At 51.5% G+C, this 23,669-nt stretch overlaps 8 protein-coding genes across 8 annotated transcripts; 6 read left to right on the top strand and 2 right to left on the bottom strand.

Annotated features, from left to right (window-relative positions):
* Nucleotides 1-836: 836 nt before the first annotated feature.
* On the bottom strand, nucleotides 837-4,437 carry GIQ15_04033 (CAMK/CAMKL/KIN4 protein kinase; the record flags this gene model as incomplete). The annotated part of the gene is made up of 2 exons (XM_033551450.1): nucleotides 837-2,569; nucleotides 2,622-4,437. The coding sequence occupies 2 exons, from the start codon at nucleotides 4,435-4,437 to the stop codon at nucleotides 837-839; spliced, it is 3,549 nt and encodes a 1,182-aa protein (XP_033405180.1).
* Nucleotides 4,438-6,573: 2,136 nt separating this feature from the next.
* On the bottom strand, nucleotides 6,574-8,198 carry GIQ15_04032 (uncharacterized protein; the record flags this gene model as incomplete). Its single annotated transcript, XM_033551449.1, has 2 exons — nucleotides 6,574-7,508; nucleotides 7,565-8,198. The coding sequence occupies 2 exons, from the start codon at nucleotides 8,196-8,198 to the stop codon at nucleotides 6,574-6,576; spliced, it is 1,569 nt and encodes a 522-aa protein (XP_033405179.1).
* A 609-nt stretch (nucleotides 8,199-8,807) lies between these two features.
* GIQ15_04031 (uncharacterized protein) lies at nucleotides 8,808-9,438 on the top strand (the record flags this gene model as incomplete). The annotated part of the gene is made up of 2 exons (XM_033551448.1): nucleotides 8,808-8,885; nucleotides 8,938-9,438. 2 exons carry the CDS (start codon nucleotides 8,808-8,810, stop codon nucleotides 9,436-9,438), a joined length of 579 nt encoding a protein of 192 aa, XP_033405178.1.
* Nucleotides 9,439-9,823: 385 nt separating this feature from the next.
* On the top strand, nucleotides 9,824-11,257 carry GIQ15_04030 (acyl-CoA dehydrogenase; the record flags this gene model as incomplete). The annotated part of the gene is made up of 3 exons (XM_033551447.1): nucleotides 9,824-9,924; nucleotides 9,998-10,837; nucleotides 10,891-11,257. 3 exons carry the CDS (start codon nucleotides 9,824-9,826, stop codon nucleotides 11,255-11,257), a joined length of 1,308 nt encoding a protein of 435 aa, XP_033405177.1.
* Nucleotides 11,258-13,301: 2,044 nt separating this feature from the next.
* On the top strand, nucleotides 13,302-14,684 carry GIQ15_04029 (solid-state culture specific protein; the record flags this gene model as incomplete). Its single annotated transcript, XM_033551446.1, has 1 exon — nucleotides 13,302-14,684. One exon carries the CDS (start codon nucleotides 13,302-13,304, stop codon nucleotides 14,682-14,684), a length of 1,383 nt encoding a protein of 460 aa, XP_033405176.1.
* Nucleotides 14,685-15,133: 449 nt separating this feature from the next.
* GIQ15_04028 (uncharacterized protein) lies at nucleotides 15,134-16,888 on the top strand (the record flags this gene model as incomplete). Its single annotated transcript, XM_033551445.1, has 1 exon — nucleotides 15,134-16,888. One exon carries the CDS (start codon nucleotides 15,134-15,136, stop codon nucleotides 16,886-16,888), a length of 1,755 nt encoding a protein of 584 aa, XP_033405175.1.
* A 3,729-nt stretch (nucleotides 16,889-20,617) lies between these two features.
* GIQ15_04027 (uncharacterized protein) lies at nucleotides 20,618-21,355 on the top strand (the record flags this gene model as incomplete). Its single annotated transcript, XM_033551444.1, has 1 exon — nucleotides 20,618-21,355. One exon carries the CDS (start codon nucleotides 20,618-20,620, stop codon nucleotides 21,353-21,355), a length of 738 nt encoding a protein of 245 aa, XP_033405174.1.
* Nucleotides 21,356-22,003: 648 nt separating this feature from the next.
* Nucleotides 22,004-23,521, top strand: GIQ15_04026 (uncharacterized protein; the record flags this gene model as incomplete). Its single annotated transcript, XM_033551443.1, has 2 exons — nucleotides 22,004-22,099; nucleotides 22,151-23,521. 2 exons carry the CDS (start codon nucleotides 22,004-22,006, stop codon nucleotides 23,519-23,521), a joined length of 1,467 nt encoding a protein of 488 aa, XP_033405173.1.
* Nucleotides 23,522-23,669: the final 148 nt, after the last annotated feature.

Below are 23,669 nucleotides of genomic sequence, written 5' to 3'. Positions count from 1 at the left end.
TTGCTTCCATATTGTTTGAGGAAAAAGGAAATCGGATATAAAACCAAGGAAGAAATGAAGAATGATGAAAATATTGGTCCAAGCGGGTAAGGCAGGTGGGTATGAGGGGAATAGTGAGTGAACATGAAGTTCAGTAATGAGAATAAGAGCCATTTGAGAATGACGTGCAGGAGAAGAGCAACAGATGAAACCCAGACCCTAGCGAAGACAGTTGAGAAGACAAGAACACAAAAAGATCCCATCTGTTGTACAGTGACCAATTGGTTGACAAAAAGGAACATGAAAGAAAAAAAAAGAATAGAGAGATATTGCAAGTCCCTTTACTCCTCCGACTCCCTCCGCTGGTCGGGCACTACTCACACAACCCCCTCGGCCCTTCTGCTTCCTCCTTCGAAATTTTTTTTCCTGCACTCTTTTTCTCTCTCTCCTTTTCTTGCCCTTCTTGAAAATAGGCTCAAGCTGGTCAATGGACTGGTTCCAACCCTGATGAATAGAATCGCATTTCACCTCATCGTTCGGTGAGCCACGTCAAAATTATTATCTTCGTTCTGTGAAATGCCAAAGTAGGCAGCCGATGCAACGCGACCGGTAAACGGTAAACAGTGAATGGCAAATTGTAGACAGGGCAGGCTGTAAGGGGTATCAAAACATAATGGCAACACAAACTAAGACAAACTGGCATTAGAAAATCAACAAAGCTGCACATCTGAGCGCTGTGTGTTCGCTTTCGAAGAAATGAGATAAGAGCGGGTATGCTCTTGTTTGATTTAGGTTGCGTGTTTCCAGTTGTTTGTTAATTTATTGGCTTAGTTTTTGTATTTGGTTGAGCTGAACGACTACCGGTCCTCGCCGGCTCTGGCTTTTCCACGTCGCCTAAAGAAGTCCATCACTTTCCTTGCGGCGCCAGAGCTGCCGGAGGTATGCGAGGGAGCTTTCTCAAGGTCATATGCGTCAGCAAACTTGCGGTGACCTTTCTGGAGAACATTACCCCTCGGTGGTCGGCCAGCTTGCATTGATGGGCGAGAGCCGTTTTCAAACGGATGATCGTATTGTTGCTGTGGTTGTTGAGGTTGATGCTGTAGCTCCTGCTCATAGCTATGGATGCGTGGATCGGAATACCCACGCGGCTGTTGTGGTTGCTGGGAGCTGGAGCCTGGACCAAAAACGTCATCGTCATGAGGATGGGTCTGCTGGTAATTCTGTTCAAATGCATCATTAAATCCACCTTCTTGGCTACTGTGTAAGGTGGCGAACTGGCGATCAATTTGAGCAGACAGGTTCATCGCGTCGACCTGGTGGTCCCTGGAGACGGATGGTCTGTCTCTGTGTATCTCGCTCTCTTGGTCACTCATTTGTCCTGGACCAATTGCTGGTACAGCTGCAGGTGCTGTAGATAGGCGTCGTTCCCGTTGAGGTGGCTGCTGTCCACCCTGCTGAGAGAACAAGAAGTCGTCAATATGAGTGGGGCTGGGCTCTTCAACAGCTGACTGCTCTTTGGTCGACGAGAATGCCTTTGAGAATGAAGGTAGGAGGGAGAATCGGCGAGGTCGAGAGCTGTTAAGGGCGTCACTTTGCCTCCGAAACGCATGCGAGATTGAACGCCTAGAGTCGACGGATGCGCGTGGCTCGTCCACTACGTAGGGATCCTTCATACTCGTGGGAGGATAGCGCTTGCTTCCTTGTTTCATGCGAGGAGATCCAGGCGTGGAGGATTTGCCCCCAAAGAGAGAAGAGGCTGGTCTTCCAAACAGCTTCTCGCTGATGCTAGTAACAGTGCTAGATCTCTTGTGGCTCTTTGGTGGCTGTTGCGCTGGACCAGTTGGGGCGCCTGAAAGGGTAGTTGGGTGGCCGACGGAGGCAGCAATTTGGCCGTGTGGTACTGGCATAGGCGCGGAGATGTTGTATGGTTTGCCATTCTTTGGCTGGGCGAGTTTTCCTTGAACGGTGGTAGCGGCAATGGCGGGTGCAACGGGCTGGCTATAAGATCCTCGGGATGGCAGCCGATTCTCCATTCGTCCAATCGAAGCCATGGAGCCTCCTGTCTGGGGTCTTCCTGTGGGGATTTGGGCACCTTGAGTTCCAGAGAAGGCACCAGTTAATTCTGATACAGACCGTGCAACGTCTCTTGATTTTGGCCTCGTCATACCTTGAGTGCGGTCCGCATAATTGTTGGTATATCCCATTTTCTCGCGACTACGATCAATAACGGGCTTTGGCAACGGCTTGTCAAGCTGGGGTTCACCTCTGGGAACATCTCTGGATCCCTGGTTGGTTGCCGTCGTGGCGGTGCGAGTAGCTTGAGCAGCAGGTGCACGGCCTGGCGAGATTTGCTGTTCAGGGCTGGAACCGCCTCTGGTGGTAGAAGACTGCGGCGCAACATATTCGACTTGAACGGTTCTACGTTTGGCATCGCGAGTGCGTTTTGGCTTTTCATCGGCGGCCTGCGAGATCTGTCCCTGATGCGGAGCAAGTCCACCGAGAGCAGTATTGTTGTTCTGAGGGTGGGCCTTTGGCGGTTCTCGGACAGATGCACTACGCTCAAGCAATGGCGTCTCTTGTTTCTCTTCTTCTACTTCATTCGTTAGCAAGTGCATGGGAGAAAGGAAGTTAAAAAGTCCTACCTGATGGAACAGTTGTGTTTGCAATGTCTGCTACATCGGTGGTGTTGCTGGTGATGTGAGAAACAACTGTAGCATATTCAGCCAGCCAGCTATGTCGGGCAACCTCAAAGAGGTCCGCACGCTTTCGAGGATCGGGCACCAGGATGCGGCGCAGGAGGTCTCGAGCATGAGGGGTGACGTATTCAGGGAATGTGAGAGGGGTTGTCACAATGTATTTGTAGAGAAGATTGATGTTGTCTCCGTCTGGATTTGCTGGGTCGTCATCGAATGGAAGATACCCAGCGAGCATGGCGTAAAGAATGACACCGCAGCTCCAAACATCGACCTTGCGCCCCGTGTAGAGCGAATCGCTCACGACAAGCTCTGGTGCCGCATAACAGGGACTGCCACAGCTAGTCTGCATGAGATCTCCTCGTCTCACGCCATTGGCATCTGTTCGATCGAGGCGCATCTGCTTGACAAAGTCTCGGTTGGTGAGGTTATATTCGATCTCTTCACTAAGCTCGTCGCCGGGGTTAAATGTGTTCGCAAACCCAAAATCGGTAATGATAATATTGCGGTTCCGGTCTAAAAGCAAATTCTCTAGTTTCAAATCACGGTGAACAATACCCATTTTGTGCAGGTAGCCTACTCCAGAGACCAGCTGGGCGAAGAGACGACGGGCAGCATTGTCTTTTAGGTAGCGGTGGTTAAGGATGTAGTCGAAGAGTTCACCGCCCGAGGCGTATTCAAGGATGATGCCGATGTGACGGTCCGTGTGGACGATTTCGTGGATGCGGACGATGTTGGGGTGAGAGAGTTTCTTGAGGACTGATATCTCACGGTTGATCTTAGGAAGACGTCCCGGGTTGGTGCCCAAGGTCTCGCGGCGGATAAGCTTGATGGCAACCTGTACGCTTCCATCACGTTTCCAGCCGAGTCGTACTTTGCCGAATTCACCTTCTCCGAGGGTCTGGCCGAGGATGTAGTCGCCGAAGGAGGTCTCTTTTCGTTTTCCGCCAGATCCATCATGTCTGCTCTTGTGGATGGTTGTCCCCTCGTCGTCGTCTTCTTGCATGTCATTGCTATCACCAAAGTCTGCCGGGGGCCCAGGTTCGAGGCCAATGTTCTCCTGGCGCTGCTGTTCTCGCGCGATATCAATATCTGGATTCGTAACGACCATGCGATCGATGATAGTACTCGGTTCATGTACAGGCCCACTTGGTACCGAGCTGGGGCCCATGGCAGCTTCAGATCGACTCTCGAGCGCGGTGGCTGAGGAATAATCTCTTGGTTCCCGTGTGCTAGCGGCTCTCTGGGGGCCTTCTGGCGAATGAGGCGTCTTACGACGCTGTTTGCTGGAGGGAGGGCTCATATCGTCCTTGGCTCTCTGTTCACCCTGCTCTCGGCTTCGACCGTTTTCTCGACGCTTGCCCTGCCTCGAGGGTTCATGAGGACTCGTACGGGCTTTGTTGTTGGACGAGGAGCGCGGCGGAGGAATTGGCGGGCTGCCGTAGGTCTCTGCGGTGCCTGGTCGAGTTCGCGGACTGCCAGAACCTGAGATGGCTGGGGGCGTAACCGGTGAGCCATAGCCCTGCGAGGGAGACTGATGCTGCAAGCTGTTCATGCCTGGCGACGCAGCAGACGGGTGCAGACGCTGCGAGCTGGGAGAGGTCTCATTGTAGCCTGCATTGTCGCCTCCATGGGAGTATGGTGATGGTGACAGCGAAGAGCCAGGTTGGTGATATTGCTGTCCATTGGAGGGAGAAGAATGCATAAACTGGCTTGCAAGCTGGGGAGGATTTAACTGCGGGCTTGCCTGCAGTGAAGAAGACATGCCTTTCCCTTGGGAAGAGGCGCTGAAGGGTTGCTGGAAGGCTCTGAAACGCGGTCAGCAATTGAGTATACGCGCGTAGATGCAAGATGCAAGATGATGTCGCTGGCGTGACGCTGCAGAAGGAATTCTAAGCTCTAGAAGGTCTGTTAACTGTAGTTCATAAAGAGTGACGGCGTAACGCGTGTCTAGGTGATGCTAATAGTGAGGAGGTTGAGGTTGAGATGTGAAATATCAAAAGTCTGAAGTTGCAGAGGAAAGTGAACCTCAACTTCACCACCACCAACAAGCACAATAACAACACGCTAGCAACAACACAACAACAATAGGAACACAGGAGAGAATTGGACAGTGTGTTTATGACAATGAGACAAGACAATACTTACAGTCAGACTGCTTCTCTAACCAGTATCCAACTGATTATCACAACAGCACTCGACCACTCGACCACACTCGACCGTGTCAATCAAGCTATCACGTCGCAAATGCGTCTTTCCTGCTTATTCCATCCAAGCTGACTGGATTGCAGCGTGTTTTATGCGACGGCCAGGTCGAGCGCGAAAGACCAGAAAGAGACAACCGAGCGAGCTGCGTTCGAAATACACCAGATAGCCACCCTCAATTGAGAAAGCGTCGTGCCGTGCAAGAGGGTATCAGCGAGAGGATGGTCGAAACCAGCGACACACCGCGGTGGCCACAGACGTCGTCGTGTTGATGCCGTCGTCGTCGGTGGCAGGGCGTTGGCGTTGGGTTGAAATGTTGAATTGTCAACTTGACCAATGCAGCATAATCGGCGGAAAGGCAAACACTACTATATCAATGCCGACACGGCTGGAAGACCTGGAGAAGCCGGCCGGACGGCCTGGTCTTGCTGACGGGGTAGACGGACGATTGGCGGCGAGACAGACGAAAGCATCAAGAGGGGTTCAGGAGACTCAATCGAGAGGATAATACGGCTACTATATGATGTTGGTTGGTCCAGGGGGAGGCTGACGGGGGTCGAGCGGTGAACGATAGGCCACGACCGTCGCTGGAGAGAGGAGGGAGGAAAGGGAGAGAAGAAGGGGAGGAGGGAGAAGGGAGAAGGGAGAAGGGAGAGAAGCGTCTATCGACGTCGTCTCCTGGGAGTTTGGAGATGGAGAGGCGAAGGGAGAGAGGACAGGACAGGGACGCAGGAGAGCGATGCGGTGGTTAGCTCGCAGTTTCGTGTCTAGCGTACGTGGAGAAGTGACCTGGCACTTGGCGTTGTTTTGAACCAGGGCCATCTCCAGCCTGCGGGAGGTTCCTGGCGACTGTTTTTGGTTTTTCTCTGTTATTTTTCATCCCTTGCGATTTGCTATTATTGCATGCTGGCCCGCGGTACGACGTCCAACGTATACGGGTCGATGCTACGGTGCAACGATTCATGCACCATCCACACGTTGCGAATATGCGAGCTGGCCTGGTTGGCGCTGTTGCACCGTCTTGCATACGTGGATGATACATTCCATCCCCTAATCCGCCTACTTATACACCCTACATCCTCATGGGCCGGTAATTAGCCCCTAAGACATCGACATCAAACCAGACAGACCGGACTACAGACTCGAAGCGCATACCATCTCACGCCGGTGAAGAGGCCAGGAGGAGACCGTCTCCAGTTGTCCACTAATCTTACCTGCTGCTGCTGCTGCTGAGGCGGAACTTGAAACGAGGCTCGTAATACGGTATGTACCGGGGCCGGATAAGCCACCAGGACGATCTACGAGGCGTTATTTAGCTGCTGCGTGGTGCAGATGGGAAAACACATTGGGCTTTCTCTCGGACAAGGACACAATCGGACGGATTTCTTTTGTCGTCCGGGCAATGCCATTGACGCCGGTTTCAAAGGAAGCACTTCAGCTACTAGGCGAGGAAGCGAGGGATATATCGAAGTCGATGATTATTTATCTGCGACTGCTAACTATTTCACCATGGCCCCCGTTTCCCTTTTTCCATTAAATTATCCCGTTTCCTAGATCACCAGGCCCAAACAAGGAAACCGAAATGAAAGAGATCGAAAAAAAAATCTTGCCAAAGAAAAAGGAAATTCACCCTCCAAGATCTAAGCTAACCCACTATTCAAGATTGAAATCTCCCAAAGAGGAAAAACGAAGACGTTTACTGGAATTTATCGTGGCCGTTCTTTGGTGTGCTGCCCAACAGCTGTCCTCCCTTGCTCCCATACGCTGGCGGCGGCGCAGGCGACTGAGCACGATACATCGGTCCTGCTGATGCTGATGCTCCAAATGGCGCAGAGAGACCTGATTCTGGCTTCCCGTGCGGAGAGGAAATGCCCGATCCGGGTCCAGATCCAAGCTGTCCGCCGCCGTCTCCTCCGCCAACAACAAGCTGCTGGCCGTCCTTCATGCGACCAACCACCATCCCCTTGGCGACGGACTTGAGGATCGCACGTCTAGACACCCCCATTGCGTCGATGTAGACCAGACCGACATTCTTGACGCCGCCGGTTAGATCGTTAGTCACCACGCGCGCTTCCTCTCCGTACCGGTGGCCCATGACCTTGGAAGCGGCCATGGAACTGGTAGACAGGAGCTGGCGCGCGCTGTGGTCGAGTCCGTCGCCGAGCGTCGAAATCGCAATCATCGACTTGTTGAGAATACCGGGCTTGTAGTTTGGTATCGGCTTGCCGTTGATGTCGTAGCCTCTGTTATGGGGGTCGCGATCGCCCCTACGTGTTAGCGCCGCGCCGAAGTTCTGCGCATATTTACCCAGCTGGCCGACCGTCTTGGACGACAGGCCAGCAGCGGACTGCGAGAAGTAGTTGATTTTGCGAATGTGCGCCTGCGCGGATGGCGAGAAGGTCATGGGTTTGGCGACGGGCTTGGTGCTCTTCGTGAAGCTGTCTGCGCCCGAGTTTAGGATACTGGCGAGCGCCTCGGAGGTGGTGACGAGGAGGCGAGAGGCCATTGCCGAGCCCTGGACGAGCGACGACTTTGCGTACGCCGGGTGGCTGGCCATCTGAAGGTATTCTGGCGGCGCATTGCTGATGGTGATCTGGTTGCCGTGATCGGGTAGTTGGATTTGAACGGGGTCTACCAACGATTAGCATGATGTTGAAACATATGAAGAAAGAGAGCTAACAACCTACCTTTCGATCCAGCTTTCACGTCCGTCGACTGCACGACATTGAACCCCTCGGTAAGCTCACCAACGACGCTCCCGTTCTCCTCGTCGACTAGCACGATCTGGCCGTTCTTCTCGTCTCCGGTCCCAGCATAGCCTTCTCCCGGCGCATAAGTGGCAGGGTTGTACCCTCCCTGCTGCTTCTTATACTGATGCTTTGGCGGTGGCGACCGTTCAAGGAAAGCCGTACACTGTGCAAGGATGGTCTCAAACGTGTCCACGTCCTCCTGTGATACCATTCCCGGCCCGTTTCCAATCTTGGGGAACTGGATACGGGTGAACGCACCGGCCTCGGGTCCCAGGTCCCATCGTGGGATCAGGTAGCTGTCTGGCGGCTGGTGGTAGACCTGGGTGGTGGCAGGCAGCGGCAGCTCAAGCTCTGGAGGTAGGTGGAGGTGCAGGTAGAAGTCTTCCTGGGTGTTGTTGGACACGGCTTCTGGGTTGGCAGGGTCTATCAGGGGGATGGTAGTAGGTACCATCAGGAGAGACAGCGTCTGGGGCCCCGAGGGGGTAAGGTCTGTCTCTTCGCCGTTCTGGATGTGGTATGCCCGCACATTGTCGAGGCTGAAGAAGAGCCGGGGGTCGCTTGATCCGGACATGGTGACGGTCGGCTGCCCGTACCTTGTATACCTTGATTATGCTTGGTTATGGCGGTAGGAGAGGTATCGTTGGCTTGACCAAGTTGTTTATATGTAGACCAGGGTGGCGAGTGCTGGTTTATAGTGCTTTTTGCAAGTGAAACAATGATAACGAGATCTTTCTAGCTGACAGAAAGGAAACAAGCAGACAGTCTATCCTTCAATTCTGCGCTGTAGGAGGGAGTGTGATGAGGTTGTGATCGAGCGCTTAAGTAGAAGAAAAGCGACTGGAGAAAAGGAAGCAGAACTTGCACCGCCACGCGCAGCCCCCGCGTCCCGTGACCTGATGATGTCATATGCACCGCCTCATATCATATAGTCTATGATGGATGATGGAGATACCTAGGTAGACAGCGAGATACATCTACTATCACGATAACAAGAGCAGCATCATACGATGATAGAGGGATGGCCGGATAAGGCACTGGATAGACATATATAAATAGACAAGGTTGTGTGATATAATACGGTGGCTGGACATGCTTGTCTAGCTTGTAGACTTATTAACTGAATCAGGATGGAGTTCGCTTCTGTCCTGCACACGAATCTACCAGATAGTAGAGAGCCATTATGAAACTATCACTCCTTACCTTTGCCTTGGGCGCGCTCGCGTCGAACGTCGTAGAAGACAATGTTCAGGCAAGCCATGTATCTTCGTATCCATCATTATCTGACCATTCGAATAACACGTCTAACACAGAACAACTCGTCGAGTCCTAACCCATGCTCCGTGCCTGAGAGAGATAGCTGCGCCTTTTACATATCCTGCCTCGAGGCAGCAGTCAAGTGTGGCCCCAAAGGCTACGCCATCGCCTACGGTGACCACTACTGCAACGAATTCAACCCTGTACTGGTCAATTTCTCCGACCAAGGCAAGCTCTGGGTCAGCGATGCGAGGTACTGCCTACAAGAAAAGCTGGTACCCTACGCTACCGGGCAGAAGAGAGCTAGCTGCAGAGAGATCGAAGCGTACGCCTTTGCATCACATCCTCCATGTTATCTCGACAACGGCCTCTGCAGCCTCCCGCCCTCGGACTGGCTGGTTATTCTCCGGACGGTGGGGACCAAGGGGTTATTTGGCAATATAGGCTCGTTCATTGCAACGCTCAAGGCCGCTGGTGGGTGTATTGACTTTTATTTCTGGCTGATCAGGAATCAGGTCATCGGTCTGGAGGACGACTGGGACATACATTTGCGTTGAATAAACAGATATGTACTTACTTCATAATGTACTTACTTCGTACTATAAGGTGTAGTGTAGGATCCACGGTTCTCTTCATCTTGTTTCTCCTTGTTTCTTCTTCCTTTGGCTCCCGCAGCTTACCAAAAGGGAGAAAGCTGAGTAAGCGTCTTATATAAGCAAATATACACGTGATAGACCGAGATTTCTCTGAATCACGTGGTTTATGACTAAGCTTCCCGTATCTAGCCGAGGTTAGATCCCAACTCACGTGCTGCCTATCTTTGGGCCATATCCCTGTCCGACTTTCGTCCTTCTACTTCTTCTTCTTCTTCTTCTTCTCTGCTGGTCAAGTCTGATATCCCGCTGCCAGTGCTTGCTCGCGTCCATATATCCATCCTCCAGCATGGCATCCATAACCCGCGCCCTACGACCGCTGTCGAGGAAGGCCTTTGTGCCTCTCCTGTCCACCGCGAGCAGAGCTACGGCCTCCAGGGCGGCGCAATGGTACGTGCATTCGCATCTATGGATATATACACTTTTTCACGGCTCCCTACCCTTGCTGACCGGACTGGCATAGCTCTCGCACTTTCTCTTCCACGCCTCTGCGCCGTGATGCCGAGCTCACGCCCACTCCCATCACCTATCTGTCCGAGACCGAGGCGATGATGGCCGAGTCCGTCTCCAAGTTCGCACAGGAAGAGATAGCCCCCAAGGTCAGAGAGATGGACGAGGCCGAGGTTATGGACCCGGCCGTTGTTGAGCAGCTGTTCGAGCAGGGATTGATGGGCATCGAAATCCCGGAAGAGTACGGTGGTGCCGGCATGAACTTTACCTCTGCCATCATCGGCATTGAGGAGCTTGCGCGCATCGACCCCAGCGTCAGCGTCATGGTGGATGTGCACAACACGCTCGTCAACACCGCAGTGTTGAAGCACGGCAGTGCAGCCATCAAGAGCAAGTGGCTGCCCAAGCTCGCGACCAACACCGTTGGATCATTCTGCTTGTCCGAGCCCGTGTCTGGATCCGACGCCTTTGCTCTCCAGACCAAGGCCGAGAAGACTTCTTCCGGCTACAAGCTCAATGGCAGCAAGATGTGGATCACCAACTCGATGGAGGCTGGGTTCTTCATCGTCTTTGCTAACCTCGACCCCAGCAAGGGGTACAAGGGTATCACCGCCTTCATTGTCGAGAAGGATATGCCTGGATTCAGCATCGCCAAGAAGGAGAAGAAGCTCGGTATCCGTGCCAGCAGCACCTGTGTCCTTAACTTTGATGACGTCGAGGTTCCAAAGGAGAATCTCCTGGGCGAAGAGGGCCAGGGTTACAAGTATGCCATCAGCTTGTTGAACGAAGGCCGTATCGGTATTGCCGCTCAAATGACCGGTTTGGCCCTTGGTGCCTGGGAGAATGCCGCAGGGTAGGCTCTTCTATCCCTTCTCGTCTTCCATTCTTGAGACTGACTGTTAGTAGATACATCTGGAACGACCGCAAGCAATTCGGTCAGCTCATCGGTACCTTCCAGGGTATGCAGCACCAAGTTGCTCAATCATACACCGAAATCGCCGCTGCCCGTGCCCTCGTCTTCAACGCCGCCCGCAAGAAGGAAGCCGGTCAAGACTTCGTCCAGGACGCCGCCATGGCTAAACTGTACGCCTCCCAAGTAGCCGGCCGTGTCTCCAGTCTCGCCGTAGAGTGGATGGGAGGTATGGGCTTCGTCCGCGAAGGCATTGCCGAGAAGATGTTCCGAGACAGCAAGATCGGTGCCATCTACGAGGGTACCAGTAACATCCAGCTGCAGACTATTGCCAAATCGCTGCAGAAGACGTACACCAAGTAAATATAATTATTTTTATAACCTTTTCCAATCAACAGCAGAAGGGAAACAGCCGAGAAGGGCAGAGAGCAGAAAAGCGAGGACGTCAGGTGTTTTTCTGGATTAATGCATGTATGAATATATGCAAGGGATTTATTCTGCTTTGCTTTCCTTTTGCTTCGAATTCTTTTCGATCTCGGCGTCATGAGTATTACGATATAGATCAAACAAATATATAGGATACTTGTCTATACTCATTGTCTAAGCAGCAGACAATACCTAAAGTCTCAATATTACTAATCCATTTCCATCATTTCAGTAACCGACACGACTTCGTGTCTAACGAATATTTGAACAACTTGACGAGCGGATAACCACAACTCTGCTTCTATACCTACAGCCGAACTATGGATGATGTTGCCTCCTGGCCAGCCGGAACGGGCAAATCGCAGCTCTCAGCTTTGAAAATCCATCTACGACTTGTCATCGAACACATCTTGAACTGCCTTCCCATCACCAATTGAACTGTCAAGGATGACCTTAATGCTTGAGCCAACGCAATATTTGACGTATTGGTTGGACATCCTTCGTCTTTACACAGATCTCGCCGTTGTTCCCTCCGATGGCCTTCCTTGATGCCAGGACACGGTGTAACGGCGTCCCTTCAGGCGTTGGTAGACATGGCGAGACAAGGAAAGCTGAACTTTTGAGCCAGTGTTTATCTTGACAATTGAGCACCCGGGTCGACAGTCCTTAATTTGTTGGGGAATGATATTCAAATGGCAAGCCGGTCAAATCAGCACATATCTCATTGAGCATGCCACGGCGGCCAACTTTTGAAAAGCCGAGCACTGACTTTTCTCCAATGTTGCACTCTCCAACAATCGGCATGGACTCGATCAGATATCTCGCAACGGGAACCCGTCGGCCTCTACGCAGTACTTCTGCAAGCCGATGCCTTGGTAGTACCGCGCATTTGGCCCGTGGTAGTACCTGACGCGTAACGAGCACCAGACTGATCTGGTCGAGCCCATTGAACGGTGTCGTTAATTTCGATATCCGCTTTCTCGAGGGTACGTATCACATCGTACACGATGCGCAATACAGTTACGTAGGGCTCCTAAACCCCCGTGCTCGTGGATATAGAAGCTAATCTTCAATACCTTAATGCAGCCCTGCCAACTAGTAGACAAGTGGAACTGACTTGACAAGAAACTGCTGGCGAGATGCTGTACACAGCCCCGTCCTTTGATCACTCACTCAGCTAAAGAGTACGCAAGCCCATCCATTGCAGGGGTGACGAAACATGCACCTTGAATCGCATAGCCCGTCTGCAAGAGACCGGCAGGGTGTTTGTTTGTATCCCTCAGGGTGATCGCTGATGTTGGGGGGTTCGTGGAGGGTATCGCAAATTTGATGAATGATCCCAAGCAGATCTGGATAAAGGTCCTCTTCGGTTTCCAGACGAACCATGAACGGCTGTGTCATATCTCGGAACCTGGCAAGCTTCAATTGGCAGCTTAACAAGGATCTGCTCATACCTTATGAACTAGCTCCTGCCGGCTTGCAAATCAACCTAAACCATATTTTTCTGATATAGATGCAGCCTCTCGTTAACTAACCTTCAATAGTAACCATCCAACGTTTCTTTTCACTTTTCCCTGAGACTTTCTCAACGAGCTTGGCCCAGCCCCTCATTGGCGTTTCAAACCCCAAACTCCGTCGCCCAAGGCTACACCGTGCGCGATGTTGAGCTCCCAGTGTGGTGATGCACCTTGACTTGATTTCCCGCTAACTTACACATTTATATACCTAGCGAATAGGACATTCTTCATGACGTGTCGGTGTGAGGTTTATCAAGCATTCTCGGCATGCACTATGTCGATTGATTGCCCCTCCTAAAGTTTATGATTGCGCGTCATCAAAATTTTTGGCCTGGAGGGGGCGGATGGGATATAAATGACAGGCGGTGATTTATATCTATTCCCTTCCCACGGCCACCCTCCTTGATCCCTTGAGTCAATTGAGTACAAGCCTACATCGACTTCAGATTCCACAGGACTCCGCTATGGCCCCCAACACTGCAATTGTCCTAGACAGGACGCTGTACGATCTATACCGCCTCGACAACGAAAATGGGATCCAGCCAACCCTGATATACAAGCAGTTTGGTGCCTACAACCAGGGAGCAACTACTGGAATCAAATTCATCTACAATTCAGGATTCTCTGAGCCGCGGGCGACTAGAGATGAAACCACGGATGCGCTGGACAAACTGCGGTTGAGGGCTTCGCCTCAACGCCTTGGGTTTGGAGCTGGAAATATGCAGATAATTGTCATCAGCTCAGAGCTAGCTCAAGAGGCAATCAAGAAGGACGAAGCTGAGCTGCACAGGAGCTTTTCTCAATTACCACGCGACCAGCAGCCCCGTGTGACTTTTCTAACGAAGTTGGACAAAATCACCCTAGAGCCGGGCTCCCTCCTTGCTCTGAGTCGGCCTACCGATTCTCTGATGCATCTACCACATCTTGCCGACCCGGATACACATTACGAGATTCTATCGAAGCGTGGGTTAGCCCACTCAGGGCTTCCAACACCACCATCCACGGTAATCGACCCATTGCTCCGACCTGACGAGGTGTACGATCAGGCCAAATTGTCGGCAGAGGTCGCCCGCATGATCCTCCCTCTGGAAAAATATCAGATACCCTTCGTCGTGAAGCTTCCACAGTCGGCAGGAAAGGGTACTTATATCGTACTTTGTGAAGCTGATCGCCTGCGAGTCAAGGAAATGCTTCAACTCTGGTTGCAGGGCATGCTCGTGCAAATCAAACCAATCAACTATCACCTAAATCCGTGCTCCCTAGTCCTGCAGAAGTTCATTACCGGCAAGGTAGTCGCACTATCACTGTTCGTGACCCCGAAAGGTCGTGCCGTCTTCATAGGATGCTGCAAGCAACGCTTCAACAAATACGGCCATTGGATCGGAGGTTCCATCTCGTATGAGGATCAGGATGCAATGCACAAGATGTACGCGGGATGTATGGAGAAGGTTGGCCTGTTCTTGCAACAGAAAGGCTACCACGGGCCTGCGGGAATAGACATCCTCACAACCAGATCGGGGGAGCAGTATGTTATAGATCTCAACGTCCGTCTCACTGGCTCATACAACTTGGGTCTGCTCACTGGACACTTTACAAAGAGAGGATTAGGCTGCGCCACGTTGGAAAAGGGAAACTTCTCCTGTTCAAGGGCGCAATTTGAGGAAACGTTTAGTCGTGAGATGGACGAAGGGCGCATTATCATCACGGCCTGGACCCACGATGAGTCTACTTCTCTGAGCTATGGTGTTTTTATCATCGGTGGAATTGATCGTATGGAGATAAGGAGGTTGATTGGACGGGTCCAGGCTTTTACTGTCTTCGCTGGAGCCCATGTCGGTGGATGTTAGACTTATTTAACTTCAGCTCTGAACTATATAATTTTTGGCGTTCAAACTATCAATTCATTGGCGCGGGATATTGGTCGCTTTCCCATGATCGCCCGCCCAGCTGGCACGCCGCACGCATACGTAACTGCATAGTACGGAGTTACGTCGTCCCTGTTACAAGTACATGCTTAACCCAGGGCTTAAGATGCCCCTTATTTGAGCAAACCTCCGTTATTGGCCTGATATCTCGATGCGACTAAGCCCGGCCAAGCCACTAGGAGATGATGCGTTCAAAATCCGATCTACCGTGAAGTTACAGATCATTTGAGCCTGACGGGCGAGGGCAAGCTTCCGACCGGTAGGTTAGTATTAAAATCTGCTAGCTTGACCGTCTTGCACGATATGATCTCCCTCCGCTTCGACATCGGATTGCGTTTTGTGTGTATCTTTTCCTTCCCAAAATTTACAGGATGGTCGGAGCAGCTCGTCCAGACCATAGCCTCGGCGAGATAGGGAACGAGGAAGAAAAGTACCCTCTCAACAAGAGGAATGATTCCTCTCTCTCCCTCTGTCAGCAACATGATCTCAAAGCTCAAGAAGAAGACGAGGATGATGACGAGGCAACGGCGTCTTGGGCGACTATGCCAAAGAAACGGCAGCTCGCCCTCTTAACATTTGCACGGTTTTGTGCAGCTCTGATTGACGGTAGCCGGCAGAGCTACATCATTTTCCAGCTCAAATCATTCAGACTCCCGGATGGCTCTGCGCCCAGTGCCGCTACCCTGGCATTCCAAGTCTCCGTCCTGGGGTTCGCTACCGCCGTCCCTCAGCTTGTCATGTCGACTGTGTGGGGTATACTGGCCGATTCCCCCCGCGTAGGACGCAAGCGTGTTATATTGATCGGCCTCGTTGTGAGCGGTATAGGGAGTCTATCGCTTGGATTCACCACCAGCTTCATGGGGGTTATCGCGTGCCGCTTTCTCGTTGGCATGGCGGGCGGCAACAAGAGCGTGATGCGTGCCATGATCAAGGAGATTAGCGGAGACAAGTTTGAGTCTCGGGCCGTGTTACTGCTTCCAACGGCCTTTAACGTTGCGTCTGTAGTCGGGCCGCTGTTGGGTGGATTGCTGGCAGACCCTGCCGCAACATATCCGGGTGCGTTTGGACCAAGAAGCTCCTTGGGCCGGTGGTTACAGAGATGGCCATATGCGGTACCAAACATGTTCAACGCCATGATCAGTATTTCGTGTGCCATATTGATGGCTTGTCTACTCGAGGACACGTATCGAGACGTGAAACGCCGGTCTGCATCAATCATACCCGATTGGGCCAAAAAGTTCTTCAGACGGAGGTCCCAGCAGGCCTATGAGAGAGTTGCTGCGGATGAGCATCTTGAGATGGACGACCAAGGACCGAATGCATCGCCCAAAGCTGAAGCTGAAATCAAAACTCCTGCTCCCGTCAGCATCTGGACACGACGTTTGGGTATAACGCTCCTCGCTCGAGGGCTGATGACGATGCACATCGGCACCTATCCGACTCTCCTGATGATATTTATATCGACTCCTCGCTACAACCCGGACAGCGGCTCATCAGGGAAAACGGATAACGGCGCCCTGTCGGTCCCGCCCAACTACCACCCACATGCGCCCTTCGTCTTTACTGGAGGCCTCTCCTTCAAACCAAGTGATATCGCTACGGCCCTTGCTATTCGAGGCATCGTAGGCCTGTTGCTCCAGCTACTGTTCTTCCCGTACCTCAAGCGAGTCTTTGGCACCGTCAGGCTATATCGGTACACCCTCCTGGTCTTCCCGATAACCTATTTCGTCACTCCGTACTGGGCTACCGTTTCGTCGACGACATTGCCACCTTTGCCGTCTGCTGGAGTTACGCTCTGGATTTTCATTTCGGTCATCTTGGCCATCCAGTCAACGGCTCGTTCCTTTGCTCTCCCTTCAGCTAGCATGCTCCTCAACGCCGCAAGTCCAGGCCGCTCGTCGCTTGGCACCGTCAATGGTCTCGGCCAGAGCGTTTCATCGGCAGCCAGAACAGTAGGGCCATTGCTGAACGGCTGGATGTACGGTGTAGGACTTAGAAACGGCGTCGTGGGCACTGCCTGGTGGGTTTTGGCTGCTGTGGCCGTTTCGGCTGCTGTGGCTAGTGCTTGTCTGACACCCGAGAAGAATACCGGAGAGAAGCGCAAGTCTATGCAGACCGAACCTTAGGCTTGGATGATCTGCAAGGAGGCCAGAATGAGTGTAGGGGCACACGAGCGTATACAGCCCATAAAAGTACCGGACAAAGCACCCGGAGGTTGGACGTGAGTTTGGATATACGGTCAGACTTGACCGTCTTTTCCCAGCTGGCCGAATTGCTACCTTGATAGCCCTGTGTCCAAGGAGTCAAGGCTAGCTTCGGGATCCCCAGTGGTCGACAAGAGACTGTCTTCTCGATACTTGTAGTATCATGAACCTAAGATCCCCGGCAGTTGTCCAACCGCGCCCTCGGCCAGAATAGGGTGCTAGAATGATGCATGGTGCTTGGGAACGATGTATATACTTATGCCTTGGATTAGACGTAGATGCGAGAAGAATGAATTTGATGACCGTCGCTATGGCTGTTTTGTATAAGGCGATGGCCTCTATACAAGTTGAGACGATGTAGATAAGACGAAGTAGATACCTTTTCGCAGTGAAACGGACGTTCATGGATATATGTTGAGTGGGATAGAGCTGCGCCACATCATCTTGTCTCTCACATATAACTATTTGGTGCCACTTTCGCTAGCAGCAGATCATCCTCCACAACAGCCGTCAACGTAGCAACTTGTTGATATAGATGAACGTAGCAACTTGATGAAGATGAACGCAGCAGCTTGACGAAGATGAACGATGAAGATGAACTGGAGCAGCGGGATGAACGGCGACAAATTTGTAAGCACGCGAGGCGGTTATATAAAATATCCGCTAGCAAATCTCTAATTCTCTAATTAATAGTCTTCCGGCTAAGAACCAGGGAACGAAAAGGGCAAAAGGTCCAAAATATTCATATCTCCAATCTATCTATTATTATCTGCCCCCTAACACCTTGAAGAACAGAAACTGCGTATCCAGAAGAAAGAGGAAGAGGAAAGGCTAAAAGTACAATGGGAATGCTTCCCCAAATTAAATAAATATGGGGAAGAGAAGAGACCCAGGTCATCAAACGTTCCACGGGCGTAGACAGCCAACCCACAGCTGTATCATGTTGAAAGAGAGAGAGAGAAGAAACCCATCGGTCGTGGTCGTGCAAGTCGGCAGGGATAGTGACGATAGAGATGTCTAGCGCCATCGAGCTTAAAAAGGGGAAAAGGAGAGAGAAAAAGAAATAACAACGGCTAAATAGAATATGAGGCTAATTATTATCGGCCCACGGGAGCCGAACGGGGAGATCGGGATGGAAGTATATGCTTTTTTCTCGGGGGGTGTTGGTGTTGGGATGAAACTGATATACCGAGTTTTGTCACAGGTTGAGCCGGGATGTACCTTGTATCATTGCAAACACGTCAGTTCCAGAATATTCTCGTCTATGGCCGTTGGATGACGATGAAGATGATGAAGACGAAGAAGAAGAGATGTCTTTGGAGACGACGGTCGAAGGTTGGTATTTAAATGCAGCCAGCGCATGTAAATATGCATGAATGTATGCATCGTTCAGGGCTCAAGCCTTCTTCGGGGCACCGGCTTTCGCATCTGGTATGGTAGACTTTGTATTTGCACACTCCAGCGCCTGGCGACACTGTTTCGAGACGTTGGCCTGCGTATATCGCTGTCGAAACATGCCGAAGACGAGATAGCCGACCAGACAAGCCCAGGCGCACCCGATGATGAACATGGCCTGCACAAGTAGATCCATGGCCTGCTCTGCTACCGCCGACTCGACGTTCCGCCTTAAAGGACCTGACTTCGACTTGGGAGATATGCTGTCTGGCCGTATGCCTGGAATCTGGATGTCTGGACACTGGTAGATCGATCCGGACCTGACGCTCTCCGGCGCAATTGAAAGGACTGTGGGTGGACTGTGGGTGGTATGTTGGTACGGTTGGTATCTGGACTGCGAGGGCGGCGGTTTGAAGGTCGTGGTGATGAAGCGATAAGCCGGACAGGAAGAAGAGAAGAGGAGGAGGGAAAGGAGCGAGAAGTTATATAGGCTATTTGTTTGAAGTTGGTCTAGAAATAAAAATTGTTCCCACGGTGAATGAAATACGGAGTTTGCTGGAGCTAGTTAAGGGACGCAAAAATTGCCGCGACAACTCAGCTTCCAACGGGCGTAGATATGGATACAAACAAAGGGATTCCCTTGCCCCAATTTTTTTCCATACAGGCTTAAAACTAGTTCTTTGATTGCCGGCCAGACTGGATCCGTATAAAAGAGGGGAGGGGGGAAGGGAGTGACAGAGCTAAATTGTGAAATTATTTTATTCCTATCTGGCCCATTTAAAAAAGCTAGCCTGGGTCAATTCTTCTGCTCGCTCTGCTCTCTTCTCATTTCCTGCGTACAGGGATTTCTCTGGAGCAAGATCCGTTTCCCCCCTGGTCTGACTTGGCGAGCGCTGCGTGGAGGTGACTTGGTCATATAGCATGGCAGATATATATCAAAGCCCTCCGAAGCGAGCCCCCTTCCCCTCCTCCGCTCAGCAACCGGCACGACGCATCATCTCAGCCAGGTCGGCCATGTGTGGAGGAGGCAGAGGGCATGGGTTTCGCGTAAACATGCCCCGGGATCAGTTCTTGCATGAGCGCGGTGGATAATCGACCCTTGACGCAGCAGTTGATCGGAGGGAGACCGCTCAGGGAGGCCTCTCAGGGAATGGCTGAGAGCTCAGGGAATCTCGGGCTGAGAGCTGAGGAATGAGGGCGTTAGTCCGCCGTATGTAAATATGTAAGGGCCTGTCCGTCGTTCTTTATATCGTTCCCAGCCGTGCGGATGCGATGAGCTTTTCAGCCTCTGTCTCTCGTCGTTTCGGCGAATGCAGCCCCTAGACCGTCGACCGGGCCCTCACCACGGTTTCAGGTCGCATTATTCAATGCATGAACGCACATGGACCTCGACGTGCGGCGGCTAGCTGTGCCTCAGGCATTCTCTTCTCCTGTGGCCTGCGAGATCTCGGGCCAGCGGCCGCTGTCTTTATCAACCTTGCCGCTGCTGTTGACTGTCTCGTTGATTGGAATCTAGCATCATCAGTATCCAGCGATTAACTGTTCGTAAGTTGCATTAACTCACCATGTTCGTCGTCGAGGTGAAACGCGGTGGAGTGGGAGACCTCCGGCCAGCGCCTATTTACTTTCTCGCATTGAAAAAGATATAGACCCTCTGATACCACACGGATGCTCTGCCACTGGACTAGATATCTATTTTTACCTCTTTCTCGCCCTCCTCGACCTTCCGGTGGAGGCATCGTGTTTGATATCGTCTTGCTCTTCGTCCTCTCCCGGCTCGCTCATTGGTCTCTGGCTGTCTCGAGAGCAGCGTCGGCGCGAGATCATACCTCTCTAGTTTCTCAACGAAGCTATGCACGGTACGGTTTCGCGGTTAAGATCCTATTCTTGGGATCGAAATGGTCCCGGGAACTCGTCGTGGATTTCAAACTGTTCTCGCCGTCCGGCATTGATAGGATGGTAGGAGTTCGTTGCTGAACTCTGTCGCTTGGTTGCTTTTCTTTCTGCGTTTTGGAGTCTTTTCTATTCTATTATCCCTTTGGAGCATTAGGAGGAGGCTAGATCTGCTTTGATCTCGTCTTCTCGTAACTCTAATATGTATAAAGTCGGGTTCCTGGCATGGTCTTCAATTCAGATCTCAACCACTACAACTACTCGTGAATACACAATACCCATATTATCCATCAATTCTTAATTATACACTCAATCAAGCTCAATTCCACATTATCCCTGCTATCCAGCTTCATCACAGCAATCATGACGATGTTCTTTGAGAGACGCTCCAGCACAGGATCCGGTGGTCAGAAGAGAACGCTCCTGAGCACCAAGGGATTCACACAGGACCTGTTCGACGACATGGCTGCCTATGGACTCTTCTCCGACTCTGACGATATGAGTGACTCTGACAGCTCCGTCACTCTCACCGGCTGTCAAGACTCCAGAAGCATGTCTCAATCCCAGAGAATTCGTGTCCGTGTCTCCCTCAACCCACAGGGCAACGGCGTCCAGGTGTCCAGCACCCAGCCACGACGCTCTCGAAGTAAAGAACACAGTGAAACAGACACTACCATCTCCAGGATCGAGGCCAATTCCACTGCTCTCCTTCGCAGGAAACGGGCGCCTTCACCAACGCCATCCATGACCTCAACTACGTCTACTGAAGAGACGGTCCGTCCCACCAGAAAGCGTATAAACGTGACGAAGCCGACCAAGAAGTTCAAGGAGGTCGTACCAGTCATCCATATTCCTGACTTCAAGGAAAAGACCTTTAGGGAGATGTCTCCTCCTCGTCGTATGGCTGATCCTATCGTCATCGCTCCAAAGTTCAAGGCATTGGTACGCAAGAAGGTAGCGGCTCCTGAATTGAAGAAGGCGATCAAGGAAGCTCCAGCTCCAACCAAGACGAAGGCGAAGGCTAAGAGAGTCCGTTTCGAATTGACGCCCGATCACAGGGATCCCTCAATGCCGATGCCTGGTGCGGCCAAGCGTCTTTGATCAATCTTGAGAAGTGAACCCCTCGACATGGTGACTGGATAAGTTCCTGTCCGTGTATAGACTGCTTGAGGCGACTCAGTTTGGGCAGCTGGCTGCTCTTGTGCATTATATTTCCTTTTCCTCTCATTATCCTGTTTGATCTGCGTTCTCGCTCTACATATTCCTGGTGGCCTACTCTGCATAACCCGTCTCCTGGTGAGATGGCTTGATACCCTCGTTTGATTATATTAGCATGGCGGTACTTGTTGACATTCTTCTGCATCATCTGGCGATCTGTTTGTTGTCTCTTTATTGTCTCTTTGTCTTGATGTCCTTTGACGGCCTTCCTTTACCACACTCGTTGAAATTTCCTTTGTATTTAATGATTCATGATAACGCAATAAACCATTCACTCGTTATGTTTACTGTTACTGTTACTGTTTACAATAAAGCTATAGATGTGTATGACATCATCTTAGCTGTGTTACGTCAGCAAATAGTCCAACAGCTTCAAAAAAACAAAGACCAAGCTGGCATCTTCGCGGATTATTTATGAGACGTGGAGTTTCCCGTGCCAGGCGAACTTCCGTGTCAAATGAAATAACTGGGACCGCCTGTCCATGGTGCTTTGTTGGAGGTGAGACTCGCTGAACGACGAACGCGCATCAAATGGCGGAGAGCTACAAGGCCCGAAAGGAGGCATTCGTCTCGAACTTATCAGGGAGCAGTGTTTGGGATATCAATACCGTGGCAGCTGTTGTTCCAGTAAGTCCCTATGTATAGACAAAGCGAGACGAAGCTAATGGCTTGATGTAGAGTGCCGTGCTGCTCTGGTCTGTCCTACAATCGCGCCGTTCTTTCTTTACGCCGTATGAATTACCAGCTCTGATAACAGACTCTCTTCTCGCCGTGGGCACTGTACTATTCGCAATTACCTTCTACTCCTCCTCACCTATCGTATTGAACATCCTACTCCTCTCTCCGGCCGTCCTTCTCCTGTTAAGCACCAAGTCAAAACCGTCACGGCAAAAGGCAAAGCCACCAGCTACAAAGTCCAGTTCATCAGACTCCAAAAGTCATGGCTCTGATACTACAATGGACGTTCTCCCCCAGCGGCCCTTTCTCACCAATTACCGAGGGAGCTTGATGATCATCACCTGCCTGTCGATTCTAGCAGTGGACTTCAAGATATTCCCTCGACGGTTCGCAAAGGTGGAAAACTGGGGCACATCGCTTATGGACTTGGGGGTAGGGTCGTTCGTCTTCTCGGGCGGTGTTGTTTCAGCTCGCTCGGTGCTTGGAGGACACGGCTCCCAGGGGTCGTTTGCAAAGCGCTTACTTGCATCTGCACGCCACTCCGTTCCTCTCCTGATACTGGGTCTGATTCGCCTGTACAGTGTCAAGGGATTGGACTACGCTGAGCACGTAACAGAGTACGGCGTGCACTGGAATTTCTTTTTCACCTTGGGGCTATTACCGCCCTTTGTGGAGATTTTCCATGCACTCAGCATCTTGATTCCGTGGTATGAGGCCCTTTCACTGATTGTCATCGGTGGCTACCAGGTGGCGCTGGAATCCACGAGCTTGAAGGAGTATATCCTGATCTCACCGCGTGGGCCGTCACTGCTATCCAAGAACCGAGAAGGAGTGTTTTCTTTCATCGGCTACCTTGCCATCTTCCTGGCAGGTCGAGGAGCCGGGTTGCGGATAATACCTCGCAGGCCACGAAAGACGCTCCTCGTCCAACTGGCAACATGGTCAGCGGCGTGGGTCGTCCTTTTCACCCTCAACTCTTCCTATCTTTATGGATATGGCGGGGGAATGCCGGTCTCGCGCCGGCTGGCTAACTTGCCATATGTGCTCTGGGTTAATGCATTCAACTTGACCCACATGCTGCTGTTCTGTCTTATAGAGACCTTTGTCTTCCCGTCAGTGGCAAAGGCTTCAAATAGAAAAGAGGAAGCGGAACAGTGTGAGTTTGCGACGAGCAGGGTCATGAGAGCCTTCAACAAGGGTGGGCTGACGGTATTCTTGATCGCAAACTTGCTGACCGGCGCCGTCAACCTGGGGATGAACACGCTCGATGCCAGGAAGGAATTGGCCATGGCGGTTTTGATGGGATATTCCACCATCCTGACAGGGGTTGCATTGGCTCTAGATTTTTGGAATATAAAACTCAGGCTATAAATATAACAGGATCCTTGCGATAGAAATAAATAATTGGATATCAGGAAATATATTTTTTTTGAACGTTGAAACATTGCTTTTTCTTTCACATGAACCCGGCGCTTATCTATCCTTTGTCGAAACAACCCCTTTTGCGCCGAGGCAAGAG

This window comes from Arthroderma uncinatum (genome assembly GCF_011692745.1).
Source record: "Arthroderma uncinatum strain CBS 119779 chromosome Unknown scaffold3, whole genome shotgun sequence".
Lineage (NCBI taxonomy): Eukaryota > Fungi > Ascomycota > Eurotiomycetes > Onygenales > Arthrodermataceae > Arthroderma > Arthroderma uncinatum.
The sequence above is the reverse complement of the archived record's forward strand: the minus strand, read 5'-3'. Positions and strand labels throughout refer to the sequence as shown.